At 36.3% G+C, this 22197-nt stretch overlaps 1 protein-coding gene and 1 non-coding gene across 2 annotated transcripts in view; both read left to right on the plus strand.

Moving 5' to 3' along the window:
- The window catches only part of HECW2 (HECT, C2 and WW domain containing E3 ubiquitin protein ligase 2), a 289847-nt gene extending 269653 nt beyond the window's left edge, over nucleotides 1-20194 (plus strand). The window contains exons 23-28 of the mRNA XM_044669680.1: nucleotides 180-309; nucleotides 1564-1710; nucleotides 4903-5017; nucleotides 7853-7938; nucleotides 8999-9111; nucleotides 19581-20194. Of these exons, the coding sequence (XP_044525615.1) occupies nucleotides 180-309; nucleotides 1564-1710; nucleotides 4903-5017; nucleotides 7853-7938; nucleotides 8999-9111; nucleotides 19581-19692 (703 nt within the window). The 3' untranslated portion in view covers nucleotides 19693-20194. The remainder of the gene's footprint in view (nucleotides 1-179; nucleotides 310-1563; nucleotides 1711-4902; nucleotides 5018-7852; nucleotides 7939-8998; nucleotides 9112-19580) is intronic.
- Nucleotides 2487-2615, plus strand: LOC123243509. Its single transcript, XR_006506026.1, has one exon. It is a non-coding gene; the product is annotated as a U6atac minor spliceosomal RNA (small nuclear RNA).
- Nucleotides 20195-22197: the final 2003 nt, after the last annotated feature.

The following is a 22197-nucleotide window of genomic DNA, read 5'->3' on the forward strand; positions in this document are numbered from 1 at the left end:
ATAGAAGAGTTTTTATAGCATTTTTATAGTTTTTCCATTTTTTCCCCATTATCTCAGCTTTAGCCTCTAAATAACAGAAGTCTAAGAGCCATCGTTGCTTAGTTCATCTTTTCCCTCGTGTCTGCCAGTATTTGCTAATGACACTTTAAAAATCTTTATCTTTCTCTCTGATTCCTTAGTCTGTGTGATTTGAGTGATCTAGAATACCTTGATGAAGAGTTCCACCAGAGCCTACAGTGGATGAAAGATAATGACATCCATGACATCCTAGACCTCACCTTTACTGTAAATGAAGAAGTTTTTGGACAGGTATGCCATGCATGCTAATGCATTGTGGCCAGATTCTTTATTTGCTTTGTTAGAATCTATTGCTAGGTGATCAGCTCTGTCAGTGGACAAAAATCAGACACGACTATTCTTGGTTTAGTTTGGCAATACCTAAATCGGGCAAGTATGTCCCTTTCCTCTGCCAAGGTGTGTTCTGGTTGCAAAGGCTGGTCTCTGGTGAACACAATGCCATCACAGAGGGAGAGGAGCTGAGTGACAGCGCATTACATAAGTTGTTGTGTAATCATTCTTATTCTTTGTTTTCAAAAGTACAGTATCCACTGTGAGATACTCCTTGTGTTTCTAATACATTTTAAAAGCCCTCATTATCATGGAGCCCTCGGACATTTGTATGACATTCTTACCCAGCTCTAAATGAGATGTACTTGTAAAATGAAGAGAATCGATGTTTTGATATCGATATGCAAAATTAAATCAGTAATGTTGGTTTATATTATTCTCAGAGCATTCGTGTAAGAGTGTCAGTTATTCCCTTCGTTAAGATAATTTGCTTTTAGCTTTGTCTTACTTTTTCAGAGTTTATACTTACTATCTTTTAAACCTTAGTAGTCATCTGCATGTAAGTCCTATACTCTCAAAGTGAAATTTTCATTTAAATAATAGATACCACCAATACATAATAAATGCTAAGGAAATAGTGAGATTTATGACAATTCCTAATCAGCCATTCAAATGGCAAACAGCCAGAGCCTCAAAGAAATTCAGCCCAATTTAAAAGAATCTGTTAATGGATACATGGCATAAGGAGAAGTAGAAATAAATAGTGGTACTATAAGACTCGGTGATAGCAGATAATCAGTCATATGAGGATTACTAGGAGCTCATTGTATGCATGACATTGGCTGAAAGTTCTTGGAGAGGATATATGGAAGACATAATTCTTTTTTATTGAAATGTTTAATTAATTAACTAATTAATTAATTAGGAATGTTTTTTCCATGGTTACATGATTCATGTTCTTTCCCTCCCCTACCCCTTTCCACCTCCCATAGCCAATGTGCAATTCCATTAGGTTTTACATTTATCATTGATCAAGACCTATTTCTATATTATTGATAATTGTACTAGGGTGATTGTTTAGAGTGGAAGACATAATTCTTAAACTACAGGGATAAATGTGGTAAAGGGTTTTCATGTTATAGGTAATGCTCTCTTTTTTGACTAGACTAATACTTTGACTCCATTTTTAAAAAATGTATATCTATTTGCTTCAAGATCACCGAACGAGAATTAAAGCCAGGGGGTGCCAATATCCCAGTCACAGAGAAGAACAAGAAGGAATATATCGAAAGAATGGTGAAATGGAGAATTGAGAGGGGTGTTGTACAACAAACAGAGAGCTTAGTGCGGGGTTTCTATGAGGTAAAGAAATTGGGTTTTGGGGCGCATGCTTTGAATTTTCATTTCTAGATATCAAAATCCACATATGGATACCCACAGATGTCAAAATCCATCTTTTGGGTCTATAGATGTCACTTGATATCTCTACCTGCTTGATATGTTCATTTTTCCATGTATCATTCATTATTTAAATTAATTTACAGGAAATACTCTTTACTTATATGCTAATTTTTCTGAGAAAATGTTTGGGTTGGGTGGATTGTTGAATTCATGGAATTCTCTGGTTCAAGAGGTCTTTGAGTTAAATGTTTTGACTAGAATTTAAATGGGATTTGATGATTTAATGGCCACTAATATCATTTTAAGTCATGCATGCTAAGATATGGGTAATCGAATCTCATGCTTGAGGGTGTGAAATGATCATGCCTAATGGTCAGAACAAGCTAGTTATATATTCCATGAAGTCTTTTCCTTAGAAGCCACTAAGATCCTTTTCAGAACAGATTGGACCAATCATTATTTTGATGTAGTATGGAAAAATCTGAAATTCTTTGAAAGAGAATTCTTTAATTTGACCAAAAATCCTTAATACTCCTATGGATGGTCTCATGGATGTGAGTATCAAAACAGTCTGTCAGTCAACAAGCATTTATTAAAATTATTACTTTGTGCCAAGCTCAACCCATTTTCTCAGAAAAAATTAGCATATATGTAAAGCATATTCCCTGTAAATTACTGTGCCAAACCCTAGGGATACAAAGAAAGTCCAAAAATAAAAATAGTCCTTACCTTAAGGTGTGATATATGGAAGAAGAGAAAGTTAGCACTGCCCTTGATAAGAATGGAAAAGGTCCTGGTGGCCTTTACAGTACACATATGGTTATGGCATTGCCGCTGAATCTGGAGTCAGGAAGATCCCTCTTCCTCAGTTCAAATTCAGCCTCAGATACTTATTAGCTATAAGACCCTGGGCAAGTCACTTAACCCTGTTGGTTAAATTTTCTCATCTGTGAAATGATATGGAGAAAAAAATGACAAACCTTTCCAGCATGTCTGTCAAGAAAATCCCAAATGAGGTCACAAAGAGTTGAACATGACTGAAAAAGACTGAGCAACAACTATGTAGACACAAGACATATGAAAGTGAATAAAGACATGTGCCAAGTGAAAATGGGGAATCATCTCAGAAGGAGAACACTAGCAGTATGTGAGAAGGGCTACTGAGAAAGATGTTGCAGAAAGTGGGATTTGAACTAGCCAAGGAAGCCAGGAGGAAAAGATAAGGAGAGAGAACAGTTCAGGCATGGGAGATGGTCAGTAAAAAAGGAGATGCTGTGTTATACATGAAGAATAGCAAGAAAACCTATGTGGCTCAATTATAGACTATGTGGAGTAAAGTATACAAAGACTCCAGGTTCTCCCATCAATTCATTATAGTGGTGGAGGTGGTATTGATGGGCAAACCATTGTGCTAGGTAGAAAGAGACTAGGTTGAGAAGGGCTTTAAAAGTCAGGGGACTTTATACTGGAGGTTATAGGGAACCACTGGAGTTTATGGAATGCAGAACAGAGAAGATAATCTAGTAAGATCTGTCCTTTAGGAAAATCATTTTGACAACTGAGATGGACTGCACTGGGGAGAGAGATGAGGCAGGGAGACCAGCCAGAAGGCTATTGCAGTAGTTTAGACATGAAATCACAAGGACCCACAGCAGTGTTGGCAGTGGTTCCCAAACTTTTTTTGGCCTACCACCCCCTTTCCTGAAAAAAATATTACTTAGCCCCCTGGATAATTAATTTTTTAAATTTTAATAGCAATTAATAGGAAAGATAAATGCACCTGTGGCCATCACTGCTCCCCTGGATCGCTGCAGCACCCACTTTGGGAATCACTGGCTTAGAGAGTAGGAAAAAAAGGGCATCTATAGAAGAGAAGTTTTGAAAGTAAAAATGACAAGACTTGGAAACTAATTGGATATGTAGGGTGAGTGAGAAAGAGTAGTTGAGGACGACACCAAAATTATGAGACTGGGTGACTGGGAGGGTTCTTTCACCAGTAACAAGAAAGAGGGGCAGCAAGCTAGCATAGTAGATAGAGTGCCAGGCCTGGAGTTGAGGGGATATAGGTTCAAATCTGGCCTCAGACAATTCCTAGCTTCATGATCCTAGGAAAGTCACTTAACCTCAATTCCTTAGTCCTACCTAACCAAAATTTTGTCTTAGAATCATTGTTAATTCTAGGACAAAAAATTAGGATTTAAAAAAATAGTAATAAGGAAGAACAGAAGAGAGGAGACTATAGGAGGAAAGATAATGAATTCTGTTTTGGACTTGTTCAGTTTAAGATACCTATGGAGCAATCAGTTTGAGATAATAACCCATCCATGCTTCCCACCCTATGACCGCTCCTCCATATTCTCACATTAATTCATTGTGGTGGTGGTGGTGGTGATGGGAGGACCATTGTGCTAAAGAGCCTTCTCTGTGCTCTCTTGATATTTTAAGGAGACCGTAGCACAGTAGGAAAAAAAGTTAGCTTGGAGTCATGAAGCTTGAGTTTGAATCTTGCTTCTACTACTTACAAATCTGTGTAACTTTGGGCAAGTCATTGTTAAATGACTTCCCTCTAAAATGATGGGGTGATGACCTCTAAAGTCCATTCCAGCTCTAGAATGACAGTCCTCTGATCCGATGACATGTTGACATCTAGGGGCATCTAGGTGGAGCATTAGATACAGTGCTGGACCTGGAGTCAGGAAAGCCCAAGTTCAAATCCAGCCTTAGAGCCTTACTAGCTGTGAGATGCTGGACAAGTCACTAACCTCGCCTCTGTTTTCTCATCTGTAATGTGGAGATAATCACACCTATCCTCAAGAGTTATTGCAAGAATCAAATAAGATAATATTGGTAAAGTGCTTAGCATAGTCACTAGCATATAATAGATGCTATGTAAATGTTGACTATGATAATGATGATGTAGATACCAATGCTGCAAATTAAATTATACTTTATAATGTTTAACATTTGCATGTACAACTTTAACATAAGATTAATATACAAATAAATCATAAATGCCTGTTGATTGATTTATCATAGAAAAGGGATCCTCAGCACCACTTACTAATCTCCTCCTCCCAGTACCATTCTTCTCTGACAAGTCTTCATAATGGGGAGTTCCTTGACTCATTTCCTTGAACTTTCTTCCTTTCACAGGTGGTGGATGCTAGGCTGGTATCTGTTTTTGATGCGAGGGAACTGGAACTGGTCATTGCTGGAACTGCTGAAATAGACCTAAGTGACTGGAGAAACAACACAGAATATAGAGGAGGTGAAACTTGGTGGAGTTTGAAGGCTTTAACGAATAGGAGTGATATAGGTTGACTCTCTGGTCTGAATTCTGTGCTGGGAAGGACACCTGGTTTCTACTCAAAGATCTGAAGCATCCTTTATAAGACCTTGAACAAAATCACATCCCCATTTTTTCCTAGTTTCCTCATCTCGCAAACAGGGGAAATACCATTTACATACCACCCAAGGATGTCATCATAATTAATTGTTAGTGAGGAAATATGATTATGTGAACACTAAGTAATTGCCTTGGAGGAGATCACTAGCTGGCCAGCTCCAGCCCATCCCTCCCTCCACCCCTATGGAACTTTAAGAGGCACACCCTTTGAGCTTCTAGACCAAGAGGTCTTGATTCATTGAGCCACTTACTGGTTGACTCAATGTTGTGTTATCTAATACTTTTTTCCCTTGGTCTCCACCTGCAATCTCATCAATGAAGAGGAACACCATGTATGGCAACATCTTCTACCCAAAGCAATCAAAATCTTAGAGAGTTGCAAGTTCTCCTAAATCCAAGGCCAAATCTTTTATCCTTTTATGAAGGGATGTGCTAGAAGCAGCTTTTATAAGCTTCCAAGAGCCAATTATTAAAATTTCAGTGTGAGCATTTATATTTTGAAAATCAGCAAATGCTACAAATCAGGGCATGCTTTATTGTTTTATTGGTTGTCTGGACTTAAGAAAGTAATGGGGAAAATGTTAAAATGCAGATTAGACTAAAAAATATGTGAATTTTTTTTCCAGAGAGCCAGTGGCTAAGCATTTATCAATATGTCCCTTGCTATTCTGCTATATTTACACTTTAATATGTGGCAGACAAATGGATAGATTGACAGATAGGTAGGTAGATTGACAGATAGATAGATAGATAGATAGATAGATAGATAGATAGATAGATAATTTTAGAATAACTATCCAGATATTATAAACAGATAATTTGGAATTTTTACATTCCAGATGGATAGAGACATAATTTAAAAATTGGTATTTCTTACAGTCAACCTAAATCTTCAGTCAAATAATTCAGACAAATGCTATTGAATTTCATTTACAATGAGATAAAACTTTGGTTGTTTTTTGTTTTTTTTTAAAGCAAAGTTAAAATTAGGAAGCTTGACTTTAGGGGTAAGTATTAAATACAATCTAGAGAAAGAAAAAAGCCTTACCAAAACTTTTACATAGCAAGAAAGTTCTATAAGTTCAAAAGAAGAAGAAAATTTAAATGGGAAGTAATTAACAAAATTACAGGGCCATTGTAAAGTACTTAATAAAGTGTTTTTTTGTCTTAGAGATAATGCTAAATATTAGCTGTCTGTGCATCACAGTATCTGCCTCTGAATTACAGAATCAATGAGTCAGAAGCAACAAATCTTTAGTCTTCTCTGGTTTTCAGTAAGAAGCAAATACTTTGGGGGACTCTTGGTGGCTCGATGTATTGAGAGCTAGGCTGGAGACAGGAGCTCTTGAGTTTAAATGTGGCCTCACCCTGATCCTGGGCAAGTTTCTTAACCCCCATTGCCTAGCCCTTACCACTCTTCTGCCATGGAACCAATGCTTAGTATTTATTGTAAGGCAAAAGATAATGATTTTCTTTAAGTATCACCATAAGCACTTAAGAGAAAAATTATTAAGATACATTAAATATTCTTCTATCAGTCCTTTTACTTCATTACCCATCCTTGGCTTTTTCATCTCATCACCCTAGCCCTAGACTATCTGGAAGCAATTTCACATTTCTACTTCTGTTACTTCTTCTCTAAGACTTAATACTCTTAACAACTAGAAGAAGCAGTGGTGAAGACTAGAAAGAGCTTTTGATTTAAACTCAAAGGACCTGCATTTAAATTCTGCCTCTTCCACCTTTGTTACCTTGGGCAAAGACATTTAACTTCTCTGGATGTCAATTTCCTTATCTATAAAATGAGGGGCTTGTGCCACCTCAAGAGTCCCTTCCAACTGCAAATCTCAGGTCCTTTGGACTACTTTCTAGTTTCCTTACATAGTTTCTACATGACATTACATTGTTAAAATTAATTCAGTTAACTAAGGTGTTTTACTAACTAGAGCATGATTTCCCCCAATTTACTGAATGACAAAATTTTTCTCTACATTAAAAAATCAATTGTCATGTCCCCCATAATCCCTCACATTCATTGATGAGGTTGAGGTGAAAGCTGTTTCAAATGGATGTTGTATACCTTATAAATATTTTCATTCTAGTAGTACAGGTAAGCAGCTTTTTAAAAGGATGCCACAAAGCGTATGAACCAAAATAGGTACACTTGCATAGGGAATGGGTAAAGGTTTTTTATCCACAAAAGTTTGTCAGGCTTATTCTTATGGGTTAGAGGAAGAATTTTCCCAGATAGAGATCTGATCATAAAAGCAATTAATAAGAGTGGGTAGGAAGACAAGCTCACTCACCCCTTTTTTTTGAAGGATTTTTAAAATCTGTCTTATAGCCAGAGTGGTCAATGGGCAACACAGAATCAAAACAGAATCAAGTTGGAAGAGCCATTTTCTCCAAGCCCCATATTTTTTCAGATGAGTAAGCAAAGGCCCAAAGGGGTTATGATTTGTCATGATATGGCTAAACAAATGGCATATATAAGATCTGAAAACAGGTCTCCTGATCTGAAGTTCATTATCCTTTTCATGGTGTCATATTACTCATCTAGTTTGGGTTGAGAATCCATGTCCTATTTTTGAAAAAACTGAGATGGTGGTTTGTATTTGGAGGGTCTTTTAAAAACATGTTTCTTCATAACTTAAATTATAACTAAAATAATATGGACTCTTGTTCTTGCTTTGATAGGCTATCACGACAATCATATTGTAATCCGGTGGTTCTGGGCTGCTGTAGAAAGATTCAACAATGAACAACGACTAAGGTTGTTACAGGTGAGATATCTATCATTATTATCATTATTATCTAGCCCATTAGACTCTTATTTTTATTAATACAATGCCATTGACTTTTAGGTCTTAAAACCATTAGGCACATAATATGTATTTAAAAGGCATAGGGACCAGATCTGTAGTTTCATTAATATATGAAATTTTCTCTACTAATGCAGATAGGTAGTACAGTGGAGAGAATGCTCGACCTGGAGGCAGAAAGACTCACCTTTGTGAGCTCAAATCTGGCTTCAAACACTGACTGTGTGACTCTGAGGAAGTTATAACTCTGCTTGCCTCAGTTTTCTCATCTGTAAAATGAGCTGGAAAAAAAATATGGCAAACTACTTCCATATCTTTGCCAAGAGATCCCTAAATTGGATCAGGAAAAGTCAGACACAACTCAAAAACAACAACATTCTCTACAACTTACCATCTTAGGTAATTTCCTAGAGCACTGAGAAATAAAACGACTTTGCTCAGCTTCACACAGCCTAGATATGGAAGAAGCAGAACATGAAACCATGATTCCAAGGCTAACTCTCTATCCACTTTATCACATTGCCTCTTCCTCCGTCAATGCTGGATTTAATTGACTTGTCATCTTTCTTGGAACTTATAGGGTGCACCAACTGCTAACTTATTACCATGGTTGAGTCAAGGCCAGTAATTTCCTCTTTCTTCCAAGGAAGAGTGAGAGGCTATAACAGCTCTGTTTAACAGCTCTGGCAGGTGGTCACACCTCTCAGGTGGTTATAGTTAACATTAGGCCATTTTATAATTCCTATTTATCCAATATTCATTTATTGAATTTTGCCTCCTCTTTTATTATTACAAATCTCTCATTCTTCTCTGGCTGGGTATTATTAGAGTTTCTGTGCTGTGGTTATTCTGTGCCTACAAAGAAAGCTCCATTCGATATAATAATTAGAACCTAAGAAAGATGCCAGCAGGAAACAGCATGCCACTCTTGCTCAACAATTTTAAACAGAACTTAACATTCTTCTTTCCTTTCCACTGAACCATATTTCATTTTCCTATCCTGTTTTACTTGCATTGGCAGTTTGTCACAGGCACATCCAGCATACCCTACGAAGGCTTTGCTTCTCTGCGAGGGAGTAATGGGCCAAGGAGATTCTGTGTGGAGAAATGGGGGAAAATCACTGCCCTTCCCAGGTAAACAAAGTAAACCAAAAGAAAATTAAACAAATTCTCTTCACCGTTGCAATATTTTAATAGATGAAATTGTAGTTACCTCTAGAATTAAACAGGTTAGTTGCCTTCCCATTAAAAAAAAAGTGCGAGAACCCTTCAGGTCGATGCTTTATTTATTTATTAACTCAAATTGAAATATATTATTAATTAAGTCTTCCTAAAAAAATTTAAAATGCTTTTTCATTGATTCTCATTTCTCATTGTACCTGCATTTTAAGATAGAAAATGCAAAATAGCACATTCATGCTGGTTTTGTGTCAGGACATTGATATAAAGATGCCTTTTGCAATCACATGTATGGTTTGTTAGGTTTGTCCCAGTTCCTATAGCACCAGTTTTCTGGAGGTATTAGATGTTTATCAAGTAATACCATGTTCATTTGTAAATAATATTAGGTTATCTGACAGTGCCGTGAATTGTTTTTCTTTCCCCTTCATAATTATTTACAGAAATTCTAATTCTTCTGAACTGAGATTTCATTTACAATTAAGCAAGTTTCTTTAAAATGGGAAAAATATTTTTGACATATAAATAATATTAATTCACTTTTTAGTGAGAGATATTATGTATAACCACTTTAAGACCTGATGAAGAAAAGATATCTAAGGCTAAATAGAGGGATTAGGGGCTAGGGTCAGGGAACAGTAATAATTGACACATAATAGTTCTTTCAGGTTGAAAGAGAACTTTCAACAGAACAAATCTAGGTCAGTTTTATAAGAATTCTTATCTCCATTTTACAGGCTTAGAAAATAAGGCACGATGAGGTCAACTGACCAAAAATCACACACCTAGTAAGCATCTCAGTCAAGATGTGAATCCAATTCTTCCCAAATCTCTGTCTAGCACATTAGTGATTAATACTGCACTTCCTGTCAATTAGAGAAATAGCCTTAGGGTTACTTTATTTATTTCACCATCTTCGAATTCATACAATCATAGAATGACACTCCACATATGCATGGATAAAGAAATATAGTGCCAGAAAGATTAAGTGACTTGTCCAAGGTGTTTTACCATGAGATATAGTCAACAATTTCCCAGTTTTAGTGGTGACAAGGGTGGCCTTTTTTCCCCCAAGGCCTTCTTTCAATCTACTTGCAGTTGAATAAATGTTAGTTTATTACTGTGAACAATGTGAAGGCATATTGCCATCCTATCTACATCAGCATGTTACTTCCTTAGCAACCTTGCTATATAAATTGTGAAACTAAGTACCACATCCTGCAACCTCAGAACCCTACATGTTACCATCAGATCCTCAGTTTGGAAAGTGACTGATGTATCTTGTCTCAGCTTTGGGGAATAGGAACTTTTATTAGTGGAATAATGATTTTACTTCATTGTTTTTCTACAAGGCAATTATGTCATACTTGGAGAATCACTTAACTTCTACCAAATTTAGAATTTCTCTAAAGCCTAAGGATGTGGCTTTCTACCTCTTCCCACCCACCCACCTTGGGACTTTCAGGAATTAGCCTTCACAGGACAGCGCTGGATGCAGTTTGTTGTCTTTCTTCATTCTAGGAATCCCAAGACCCTCAATATGCTTTGAAACTAAGCTGCTATCAACTACATTTGTTCAGTCACTATATTATTCACTGAGCTTGGAAAAGATATATGAATATTGATAAAAGCCAATAGTTTGCTATTCATCTAAGATAGCAGGTATGACACTGATAGGTAATTGGAAATATTTTAGGGATCTGGTTGGGTCAATACATCTTCCATATTCAAGGAAAAAGCATTTCTTGTACTGATTTATTTGTAGATGATAGAATAATTGCACAGGAACAGATGGGTAATTACTGTACAACATCTTCTCTTTCCTGCATTTTTAAGTTAAGGTTGCCACCAGATTCCTAGTTGTTCTCCACTCATCAGATCGTATGAATAGTGGTAGAAAAACACACACACACAATAAATCTCTTCCCTTTATAATTCCGGCAGGATTCCAATTAATTGATGTTTATATGATCATAGAAATATTTTCATTACTTAAAATAATTAAACTTGACTGTAGTAATCTTTGTATTTTAACCTAGCCTTTCCCTTTAGGAATCTAAATCTGAAGAGTAAATAGATGGTCTTTTGAATATTAGATTTGGAGAATACTTCAGCCTCCGTTAGTCCAGAATGTTGTTGTTTACTTACTCATGCATCATTACTATTAGGAGAGTTTTATATTTGTTTCACGGTCAAAGCTGGCTCCCCAAATCCTCTAATTGAAATATAAGATGTTGCATTTAGTCTAAATATATCTCCGTGGTCTTTCTTAGAATTTGCCAAATCACATTTTTATATTAGAGAAAATAAACTAGAACACCAAGAGTACAATTGGGTACTCAGCATCATCAATGGGGAATTAAAATCTCCCTGATCTCAAAGAACGGTCCTCAATTCCATAATCATATATCTTTTTCGTCTTAGTGAGCCACTGTCTAGTATCTATTTTGTGGAGATTACTTACTCCCTGCCCAGGATTGTTCTAAATGGTTTCTTGCTTACTCTGTCCCCACAATCCCCTCAAATGCTAGATTGATGTGGGAAGATGGAAGTGGTTATCTCTTTAGCTCTATGTCATACTTCACCTCTGTGTTGAACAGGCATAATGGAAGAGGGAAATCCCAGTATCTTTGGACATCATAGTCTAGGTTCTTTATACTTTTCTCTAGCAATCAAATATAATTGTCATTCATTCTTCATTCTACTTAAATCTATTTTCCTTTACCAGTTTGTGAAATATATCACCCAAAAAGGATAGTTGTATATAGCAAGATGCATGGTTTCAAAGCCATTAAAATTTTGTGCATCACCGCCTTTTCTTTCTTTTGTGGGGAATAAGTAATTTGAGACCAAATGAAAAACAATTCTGCAGACAGTTGGGTGTCTCTGTGGAGCCTTATATATTGAATACGTCAACAAGAACTTACTGCTTGTACTTCCTCTGCTTTGTGGTTTCTGGTTAGTTCTGTATTTTGGAATTTTTGTAAAATACTTCCTACCACCCAGTTTTCACACACAGCTTGTAAGAATACATTTATAAATCACACTTGCTTTGTGGGCATTCTAATACCGAGGTTTTCTAGCATGGGGGTTCAGGGTCAGTGGGAAAGAAGTGTCCCCTGCCAGACCAAAACAAGTAAGAGTTTTCTCAGATAGAGTGAGATTTTTATAATCATCCATGAAGATTTAGCCATGTGATTTGATAACTGAATTTGAGAACTGTAGTAGGAAAGATATTATTGGGTTGGACTCTCCAACCTACTCCGCCATCCTAATTTTTTAATTGGATGATGAGTCTAGAGCTGTATATAAAAGATAAGCTGAGGATTTGCTAATTGTAATTAATTAATGAGGTTTTGAAAGTAAACCATTTTTTTCTCAAGGCATTTAATTATAAATGGAGTAAAGTTCATTTTTTATGTGAAAATGGCCTTTTAAAGTTAAACTTGATTTATTTGTAGATGGTAGAACAATTGCACAGGAACAGATGGGTTAACCAGAATACTTTTTTCGGCCTTCAAAACTACTGGGCATGAGTTGGACAATATTACCATTGATACTTTTGTCATTCTTCCCTGTGAAACATTGTAATATGCACATAACTGAACTTCAGCATGTTTGTCTTTCCCTTGGGAGCAATATGTTTGGGTAAGCAAATATGAAATTTGTGTGTAATATAGACATCTGTAATGCACAGTAGAACATTGAAACACAGAAAAGGTATGAGCAGAGAGTACTGTGGGAGGTTCTAGGAAGAGGATGTATTGGGCAATATATGGTAGAGAGGAAGAAAGAGCTCTGGATTGGCTTGAACCTCAGCTCTGATATTATCCGGTGACCTAATGGAAGTCACTGAATCCCTGTGGACCTCAATTTCCTCATTATTAAACTAAGATGTTAGTTTATTTATATATTTTAATATACATTTTAATACATTTTATATATTTAACTTCTGTGTTGCTTCAGAAAAAAATTTAGTGATGTAATGGGAAAGAGTACTGAATCTGAAGTTGGGAGAAACCTGGATTCAAATCATACACTACTCTCTGGCCTTAGTTTCCCCATATATAAAATTGGGATAATAATTCTACAGTAGTAGTAGTAGTAGTAATATTACAGCTATAGCATTTACAGAGCACTGTAAGGTTTACAAAGCATTTTATATGTTATCTCTTTTGCTATCTATTTCACATGCCTTTTGTGGAAAAAGAAAACCAGAAAAACAAATAGGATCATGTATAGGGAGCACTTTTCCAACCTTAATCCATTATGTTGTTGTTGTTTTGTTCTTGTTTAGTCCTTCAGTTGTGACTGACTTTATGTGATTCCTTGGACAAAGTCCAAGGGGTTTTCTTGGCAAAGATACTGGAGTGGTTTGTCATTTCCTTTTCTAGTGTGTTCCCATTTGCCCAAGGTCACACAGCTAGTAATTGAGGCTAGTTTTGAACTCAAGACTTCTTGGCTCCAGAACCAGTGTTCTGTCCACCACAATACTTACTTGCTGCCATTTTTTGATGTTGGTATGAATACCATCAACATCATCATCATCAACGAGAGGGCACGAGAGGGAGTATTTATAAATGTTTTGTTCACAGAAGTTAGAAGAAGAGGTGAGAAAAATAAACTTGGTCTACATGACAACTTTGCTAAAAGCCAACCCTTCTTCCTTATCTTCCTGTTTCTCTACTACTAGAGCTGAATTTAAGTCATTTGATATTTATTAGATTTATCCAGAGCAAATCTAAACTACAGAGAGAGCTTTACTTTTAGAAAATGTGTCACACTGAGAAACTGACCTTAGAAAACAAAGATTAAGCAATAAATTATAAAAGAAATCTTTATCTTAAAAACTGTATATCTATAAACATATATGTAGGTTTGCTCTCTATAAAATAAATCTTTATGAACATATTTACACATATACATGTATGTATATATGTATGTATGCATATATAAAAAGCTGGGATTCATTTCAGGTTTCCCTTAGGACTTAAAATGTTTTCCATTCTCTCAAATCTGCCCTCACATATAGAAGCACATGAATTCAGATCCACTGAACTGAAAAAAAAAATCCCATCTCTCCAGAAGTGCTGAAATATTTACAAGTTCCTAAAGACTTGGCAAAGGCATCTGCAACGAGGATAGATAGGGGAAAATAAACTGTAGCTTTAACTGTTAGGAGCCACATTAAAAGTAAAGCTGGAACAGGTAGTAAGAAACAGCATTTTCAGAATTAAGACTAAAGATTTAGGCTGAAAAATTCTGTTTCCAAGAATAGCTCTAGTCCAGAGAGACACATCTAGAAAATATTTCTGATTCTTTGAAATAATTATCTGCCTCTCCTATCTAAGAATGAGTAGGAAGTTTTTGACTGGCAAGAATTCTTCATTTAACATTTGACTGACCATACTTGAGATGTAATAATGCCCGTTGATTGATTTATGCCCACACAACAACAAAAATATTAAATCTGACTAGATTCCAAAATGGTTTCCAAAGGATAGACCCACATTCACCTCCTCTTCCTGGTTCCCCCTCCCCCACTGTTCTGGATGATTAGGTAAACACAAGTGTATTCTTTTCAACTTATGATACTTAACATGGGTAGCAATATCTGGCAGTCCTGTATTAGTTTTGAAAAATATCCCTTTACTGAAACCAAAGACCATGGGTTGCTCTTGCCAATATCAACAAAGTCCTAAAGCCCTCCTCTTATTTTCTGGAAGAGTTTTCTCTAAGACAAGGAACTGGAGAGTGTAAAGCCTCAAGCATTCTATTGTTTTTGTTTTTTGGTTTTTTCCCCCTTTTCCTGGCTCAAACAGTAAATTGATGGTAAATATTGGGCAAGTGGTTTGACTGCTTTGTTCCTCAATTTCCTCATTAGCAATACTCTCTTGTTTATGAGGCATTTTGAAACACTAGCAGAAAAGATGTGTGGATGTGCAAAGTGTTGCTATTTTAATATTGCCTGAATTGGAGCTTCTCTTCATCGGTTGAAGCTGGTTAGGATTGTTTTCAAAGGTCATCGTTGCTTTTCCTGTAATTAGCCTGTGTGTCTCAGGCTCATGGAAGCAGTGACACAATTTCTGGAAAGAAGGACGGATGCTGCATGCTGCTCAGTGAGTGGAGTGGCCGGGGTGGCTTCACATGCCATTCTATTTCCTACCGCGGTGAGCATGAGTGCTAGGTTATCTATCAGCAAGAGGCCCTAGAAGAAGCACCTGCTTTCACTGCTAACTCTGCTCACCATGCGGGCTTGAGCTTTCATCCCTCTGGAGGTGTCCACAGTCCAAGGGCTGCTTTCACCTTGAGTTACAGGAAACCCAGAGCATACTTGGCTTGAGAGTGTGGGAAGATGAGGAAGAAAAAAATAATCATTCCAACAGCTGTTGAATCTCCTCCTACTTCAGCATTATTCAGAGTCCAACAGAGACCCTTGAGAGAGTTGGTCCAGACTGGCACAGAATCTCTCTGTGGGGAGAGTTGAAAAGGTTTGAGGCCACCAGGGCCCTAATAAAACTGGTCCTTATCCTTATTACAGAAGGCCTAATTTAAGGCTAAGCTAAAAGTCCAATTCCACCCTGGGTTATGTCAACCTAACTAAATCAAACTAAACTCCTGTGACAGCTCTGAATCCAGAACCTTGGATTAACTCCAGAAATCCCCCAGTTGTGTTCATGAGAAGTTGGTATAGTGATGACTCACTAAACCACTTCCCCCAGGGCCACTCCAAACCATCATTTCATTCATTCCATAAACATTTAAGAGCCTACATTTGATAGGTCCTCTGAAGGATACAAAGGTGTCTAAGACAAGCACCTTTCCTCCAAGTACTTTCAAGTCTAGTAGGGGTGTTGTAGCCAAATGCTACATGCTCAAAAGTAGAACTGAACCATCATTTTAGCTTCTGAGAATAGAGTAGAAATGGGCATCCAATGAAGCTTTCAAATCACTGGTGGACTTCCCCTGAGAGTCTGGAAGTCTAGGGTCTATTCTTGGCTGGGCCACTGACTCAGTCTAGGACCTTGGGAAAATCATTGAATCTCTTTGTACAGTTTTCCCCTCCAAGGTATGTTTTCCCCCTAGTTAAATATCTATTTTCCAAAGTTGCCATTAAAGCTATTTAAAAGAAAGGTGCTATGTGACACAAATTATTTCATTAATAGTTACTAAGGTCAAAATCAAGTGGTTATGCTAACTTCATATTATGATTTAGTAACTGCAGTTACATTTTAGGCTGCAAATGATTCAACAAGAGTTATTTTGAAACAAGAAAATTGGACTAGAAAGACCTTTAAGAGCTATACAGTATTAGATTTGAAAGGGACCTGAGAAATTTCATCCAATTCTCTCATTTATAGATAAGGAAATTGAGATTTGGAATGTTGTGCTGACTTGACTAAAAATACACAGCTGTTAAGCAAGAGGTGCAGTACCTCTTGGACCTGATTTCTGGGCTTCTGTTTCTAAGTTCAATATTGCTGCCACTCTGCAAAGCAGCATCATGGCATCCTTTGATTGCTAAGGCATCTTAAAACTTTGAAATCATATGAGTATAGGCCATTCTCTGTCAATACATACAATTATACCTACCCTTCAAAGGAAGATGGATAAATCTATTGTGGAGAAGACAGAGAAAAAGACCATATACTTCCTGAATTGCTGGATATGAGAAAGCATGGAAAATTGGATAGAGTTCATTTTTTCCCAAGAAATATCCTCAATTGATGAAAAGGCGTGTTGCCCCCAACTTCCCTCAATAAAATGTGGTTCTATTAAGTCATACTCACCACCATTATTGCTTTGCAACAATTTTTTTCTTTAGTGCATTTGCTGCCTTGGGAATTCACTCTATTAAAAAAATGGAATCATTTTTCCAAATGTTTCTGAGAAAGAAATCCGAAATTTCCAGCCATAAGTACAACTACAATTATTTCAATATGAATTTATACTCCTAACCTTTTGTTTCTGTCAGTTATATGAGTATTGTACTAATTCTTCCATAGCTTAATTACTGTTTGAATGATCTACAGTCAAGAGAAAAATAATTGAATGTCAAGATTCTGGGAAGAGAGTTGATTCAAGGTGGTGTATACATAGTGCAACAAAAGGTATCCTGATTTAAGCAAACAAAGCAAATTAATCAAGGACAGTTGTTTGCTCTACCAACGATTCTATGTTTTCCAAAAGTACTCACTTCATAAATATGAAATATATGCATGTGAAATAATAATGAATTCACCTTTTAAGACTGAATTTACAAAAACTCAATTCACTGGTCATAAAAATGGGCCACTTCCCTTTCAAATATACTGCCCAACCAGAGAATGAATTAGAACATCTAGAAATAGAGCAACATGTTAAAAAGGGGAGAAAAAACCAACAATTTATGACCTCATTTTCTTCATTTTTAGAACAAGAGATTTGGATAAAATGATCTTTATGATACTTTATACCTTTGAGATTCTATGATTTTTTAGTAGATATCCATATTTATGTAAGAAATTTTTTTCTTCCTAATGAAAATCAGGATGTAATTCTTGAATAAGGAGAATCAAAACTGATTGCTCTGGATCAAGCTGTGTTTTAAGCTTTCCCTGGATATCTCTTTCAGGAACAATAATTAGGTCAAGAAAAACAAAAAAGTCAAAATATTAGCCAGAAGACCAGTTTTTAGGTTCTGATAAAAGGTGAGGTCCAAAAAAAGAGTCAGATAGCATACAATTCAGATGTCAGTTATAATTCTGTCAATAAGATGTAGAAACACTGATGAATTATCATCAAAATAAAAATTATTTTCTTATATAGCCCAACATTCAGGGAAAAGAGTAAATTACTTGAGTCAGAACTGGTTCTACATGCCCTGAAACTGGAATTCTTACAACAATATGCAGGAGACTCTAGGCATTTATGGGATATAGAGAGGCCTGCCCCTACCTCCACCCACAGGGGACATCTAAAATTGGATTAGCTATTGTAAAAATGGAGAAAGAAGAGTTGGGGGAAGGGACCCAGGGAGTAGAATTTCCACCATGACAGTAGAAATCCGGTCAATGATGGTGCATAACTTTTTTTTTTATTCTCTTTTTCTCTCCCAAATTTCTTCCTGCCTCCCTCAAAACTCAAAACTCCTTTTAATTAAGGAGAGTGGTAGATGTGATTAAAGAAATTAATATTAAATGTTTGAATGCAATAGGTTTTACCTTCCCAGTGGGTACTAGCTTTCTTTGAAAGTACTTGCTTCCTTTTTTACTTGAACCTTTAGTGGGTAGAAAATGTGGGGAGGACATATTTGAGGGTATTTTCTTAGCCTACTAGCTGGTTGCTGCTTAGTGCTCCTCCACAGATTAGTCCTAGTAGTAAGTGAAACATGGAGTTCCCATAACTAACTCACGATGGCTCCCCATTGACCCTCCTACTTTCCTAAGCTGTTCTATGTTCCAAAAACCACAACAAAAAGGTCAGTACTGATGGGAAAAGGGCTAAAAGTGTAGATCAGCTCAGAAACATAGAGTGTCCTGCAATGCAAATTGAAGAAGTGATTTGTGCCTCTTTTAGTCCTTACTATAAGCCCTTTATGGATGTCAGCAGGATGAATCAGATAGTATATGTGTATTCATTTCATTTCATATATAGGCACATGACGTATCATGTAAATTTAAACATAAATGCCCACGGGCAATACTTGATTGTAAATATTATTCTCAAACTAAACTATTCCACATTCAAAATAGAACTGCTTATTTGATGTCAAAAGTTCAGATCTCTTTCCTGATAAGATTGTACTGGCCTCAGACCATGTTTTTATTGTGATTCAGGTGCAAATAACAGGAAGACATATTTTATTTCTATCTTGGGGGAAAGGAAGCATTTGTAAAAGGGAATAGTTCGTATAGGGATTGAATAGCCATTATTGCTCACTGTGAATCAGGGGAAAATGTTAAGACACAAGATTCAGGGTTGGATGACCTCCTTGAGGCAGACTGGGAAATTCCTGATGATTTCAGTCTGATAGGCAGAGTTTCCTAAAAAGCCCCTCCTTGATCCCAGAAAAAACCGCAGTTATGGTTTACCATAATAGACCACAGATTGGGGTCCTAGACCTAGGTCAAAGAGTATAATCTTTTTGTAAAGAAATGACCAACACCAAAAATAGAGGTTCCTTTAAATGAAAGATTTCACATGTTGTCTAGAGAGCAAAACAAGATGAAATAAAGAACATCGATTTTAAATACTCTTGAAAAACAAGATATATCAAGATATATTAATTCTGATTAATTTATGGTTATATACAATCTTTTTCCCCCAAAGCAAGGGGTTGGTGGAATTAATTTTAAAGAGAATATGGCAAATCCATGGTTGATTTAATTTGAAGTTATATAGATTGATAATTATGTGTCTTTTTTCTAATTTTATTTTTGCAGGGCTCATACTTGTTTTAATCGTCTGGACCTTCCCCCCTATCCATCATTCTCCATGCTTTATGAAAAACTTTTGACAGCTGTTGAAGAAACAAGTACTTTTGGACTCGAATAATCTGGCAACCATAGTGCCCAGCCCTTTGTGGATGGGACTTCATGGAACTTGCCCTCTTGAAGAATGAGTGAACCTCGATTTGGAAGTTCCTAGAGAATGGTTACTTTACAGTGTATCTAGGGAGTAAGATTCCAAGAACAAATGCTCAATAATTTCTGGGGCGTATAGGACAGTGGTGACAGAGTCCTCTTGGAAGGATCTGGATAGGCCTGATGTGCAGGGAAAACCCAACAGTCTTTCAATCAACAGTTCTTCCTGACTGCCAAACTTTTTTTTCTTCCATTCATTATGTTCCAAGAACAAGATGAGACTGTACTGGATCAACTACATGGTAATTATAAGGACTTCTCAAGATCCTAAAAACTAGTCCTTGAACTTATTCAAGCCAAACTGTGGCATCTCTTGACCCAACTTCCAAATTAGCTTAAGTTAAATGATATAATAAAGAAAAATCTTTCCTGAAAGTACATTAATTTATGCCCACTGTTATGATAGAACAACCCTTTCTTGCTGTACCTAAGACTCCGTGTGCCTGCATGGTGTGCACCGTATGTTTCAACTTTTAGAAGAGTTGCCATGAATAGGAATCTGAATCACAGAGAACTAATTAAATGGGCTATCATAAAGGTGCCTGGTGAAAATGCATATTCAGGTGGTGTATGGCTAAGTAAAGATGGCTACAGATGACCTGTTATACCTTGGATTCCTAATGAATTACAGATTTTATGCTTTATAATGCATGGAAACTGTTTTTTAAATAGCAATTTCTCACATCATGGCAGGAAAAAATACACAGTGCATTCTGTTTATTTTTATAGGCTCATTATGTTTGTGTTCTTTAAATTGTGCATAAGAACCTTGCATATTGTGTCTCATCTCTTCCATTTTCCATGCATTGTTTTTGTGTGGGTAATTCTAAGTACTCTTAAGGGGGGGAAATGCCTTTTATTTTTATAAGGGTGAAAAAAAATTCCCCCCAAATATTTTGCACTAAATGTACCAAAGTCAAATGAGATTGACAGCAACTCATTCACTCTTAGAAGTAAATAAGAAAGCTTCTTAGAATTCACCTTTCTTCCCTTGCAGTGTCTACCACTACCAAGGCTGGGCATCTAGGTAATCTTTTATTTTTATTTTTTGGAAACTCATACTGCGTAATCATGTAACAAGCATTTGTTTCAAGCACACAGATTCTTTTCCATTTATTAACTACTTTGAGATGACATTTAAAAGGGATGTTTTCTATTCCTTTCTCTTCCTCCCACAGCTTTGTATTTGTATACCACCTTCCACATTTAAGCTCACTTGGGAAGCCCAGAACATTGTGTAAGAAATCAACCCTCTTTAAGAGTAACAATATCAATTTTTCTTCATTCATGACCACTTCAGGAATTTAAACTGTCTATAATGTGTTTCTAGACCTGAGTAGTCACCGATGCATAATTTTCTTAAGAATGTTAGTTAATTGATGGTATTTCCTGTGGTATTTCACAAACTGCATGGCACCTAAAATTTTAAGTATGTTTAATTTTACCAAAGTATGTCCTTCACCTGAAAGTCATCTGAGTTATCTCCGTATTTTTGTACATTTTTTATGGTCATGATCTCCCAGAATTTCATTTGAATGAAGTACATTTGGGGGTGGGGGTTGGATGACATGAACATTAGAGTAATTGATCATCAGTCTAATGTTATTAGACCTTGCTTGAAACATTCTCTAAGAGTTGGAGATAAAAACAGCTCAAGGATTCTTATTATAAAATATTGGAAATTAATTTTGCTCTAGTTTATGAACTTTATTTTTCAAGGCATTGATGTTGCAACTGGTTACTGTCCAGTTGGTTGGGTTGCATTTATTGTTGTGATTCCTAAGAAGGATGTCATTTATTCCCTGTGGGCTATATTATCATCCTGCACTAATGGCATGATCTCTGTCTTGGAGAGTAAGATGTGTTTGTGTTCTATGAGATGCCCAGAAAAAAAAAAAACAAAAAAAGGGGGGGAAACAACAGATTTGGACTTACAATATTTGTTTGCACTTAATGAGCACAGTTATACAGATGATATCTTTAATTATGCAAATAATTATGACCTCTTTTGTATTGTTTTCCCATGTTATAAGAACAAAATAGTATAGCATACTTTTATGCACATGTTTTTGATCAATGTGTATGAAAATATATTCGCAAACTAGTATTTACAATGTAGTCTTTTAACAAAATATCTGATATACACGATCACGTTTCTTCAGAAACTACACTCAATTTTCACACGTGCTATCATTTCAGTTTGGGACACTTTTACTGCTTGCCATAGTCTATAATCCATCAGGTAAGAGATTCAGGTGGAGAGAGAAACACCTCTTCAGTTATTTTAAAAGCAGATCACTGTATTAGGTATGTTCACTTTTTCCAAAATATAGAATCACCTAATGCATACAAACATTCTAAATTAGACTATTTGAAGCTTTTCTCAGAACTTGGAATTTCTGATGAGCTCCTTAGC

The sequence above is a fragment of the Gracilinanus agilis genome, chromosome 3, assembly GCF_016433145.1.
Source record: "Gracilinanus agilis isolate LMUSP501 chromosome 3, AgileGrace, whole genome shotgun sequence".
Classification (NCBI taxonomy): domain Eukaryota; kingdom Metazoa; phylum Chordata; class Mammalia; order Didelphimorphia; family Didelphidae; genus Gracilinanus; species Gracilinanus agilis.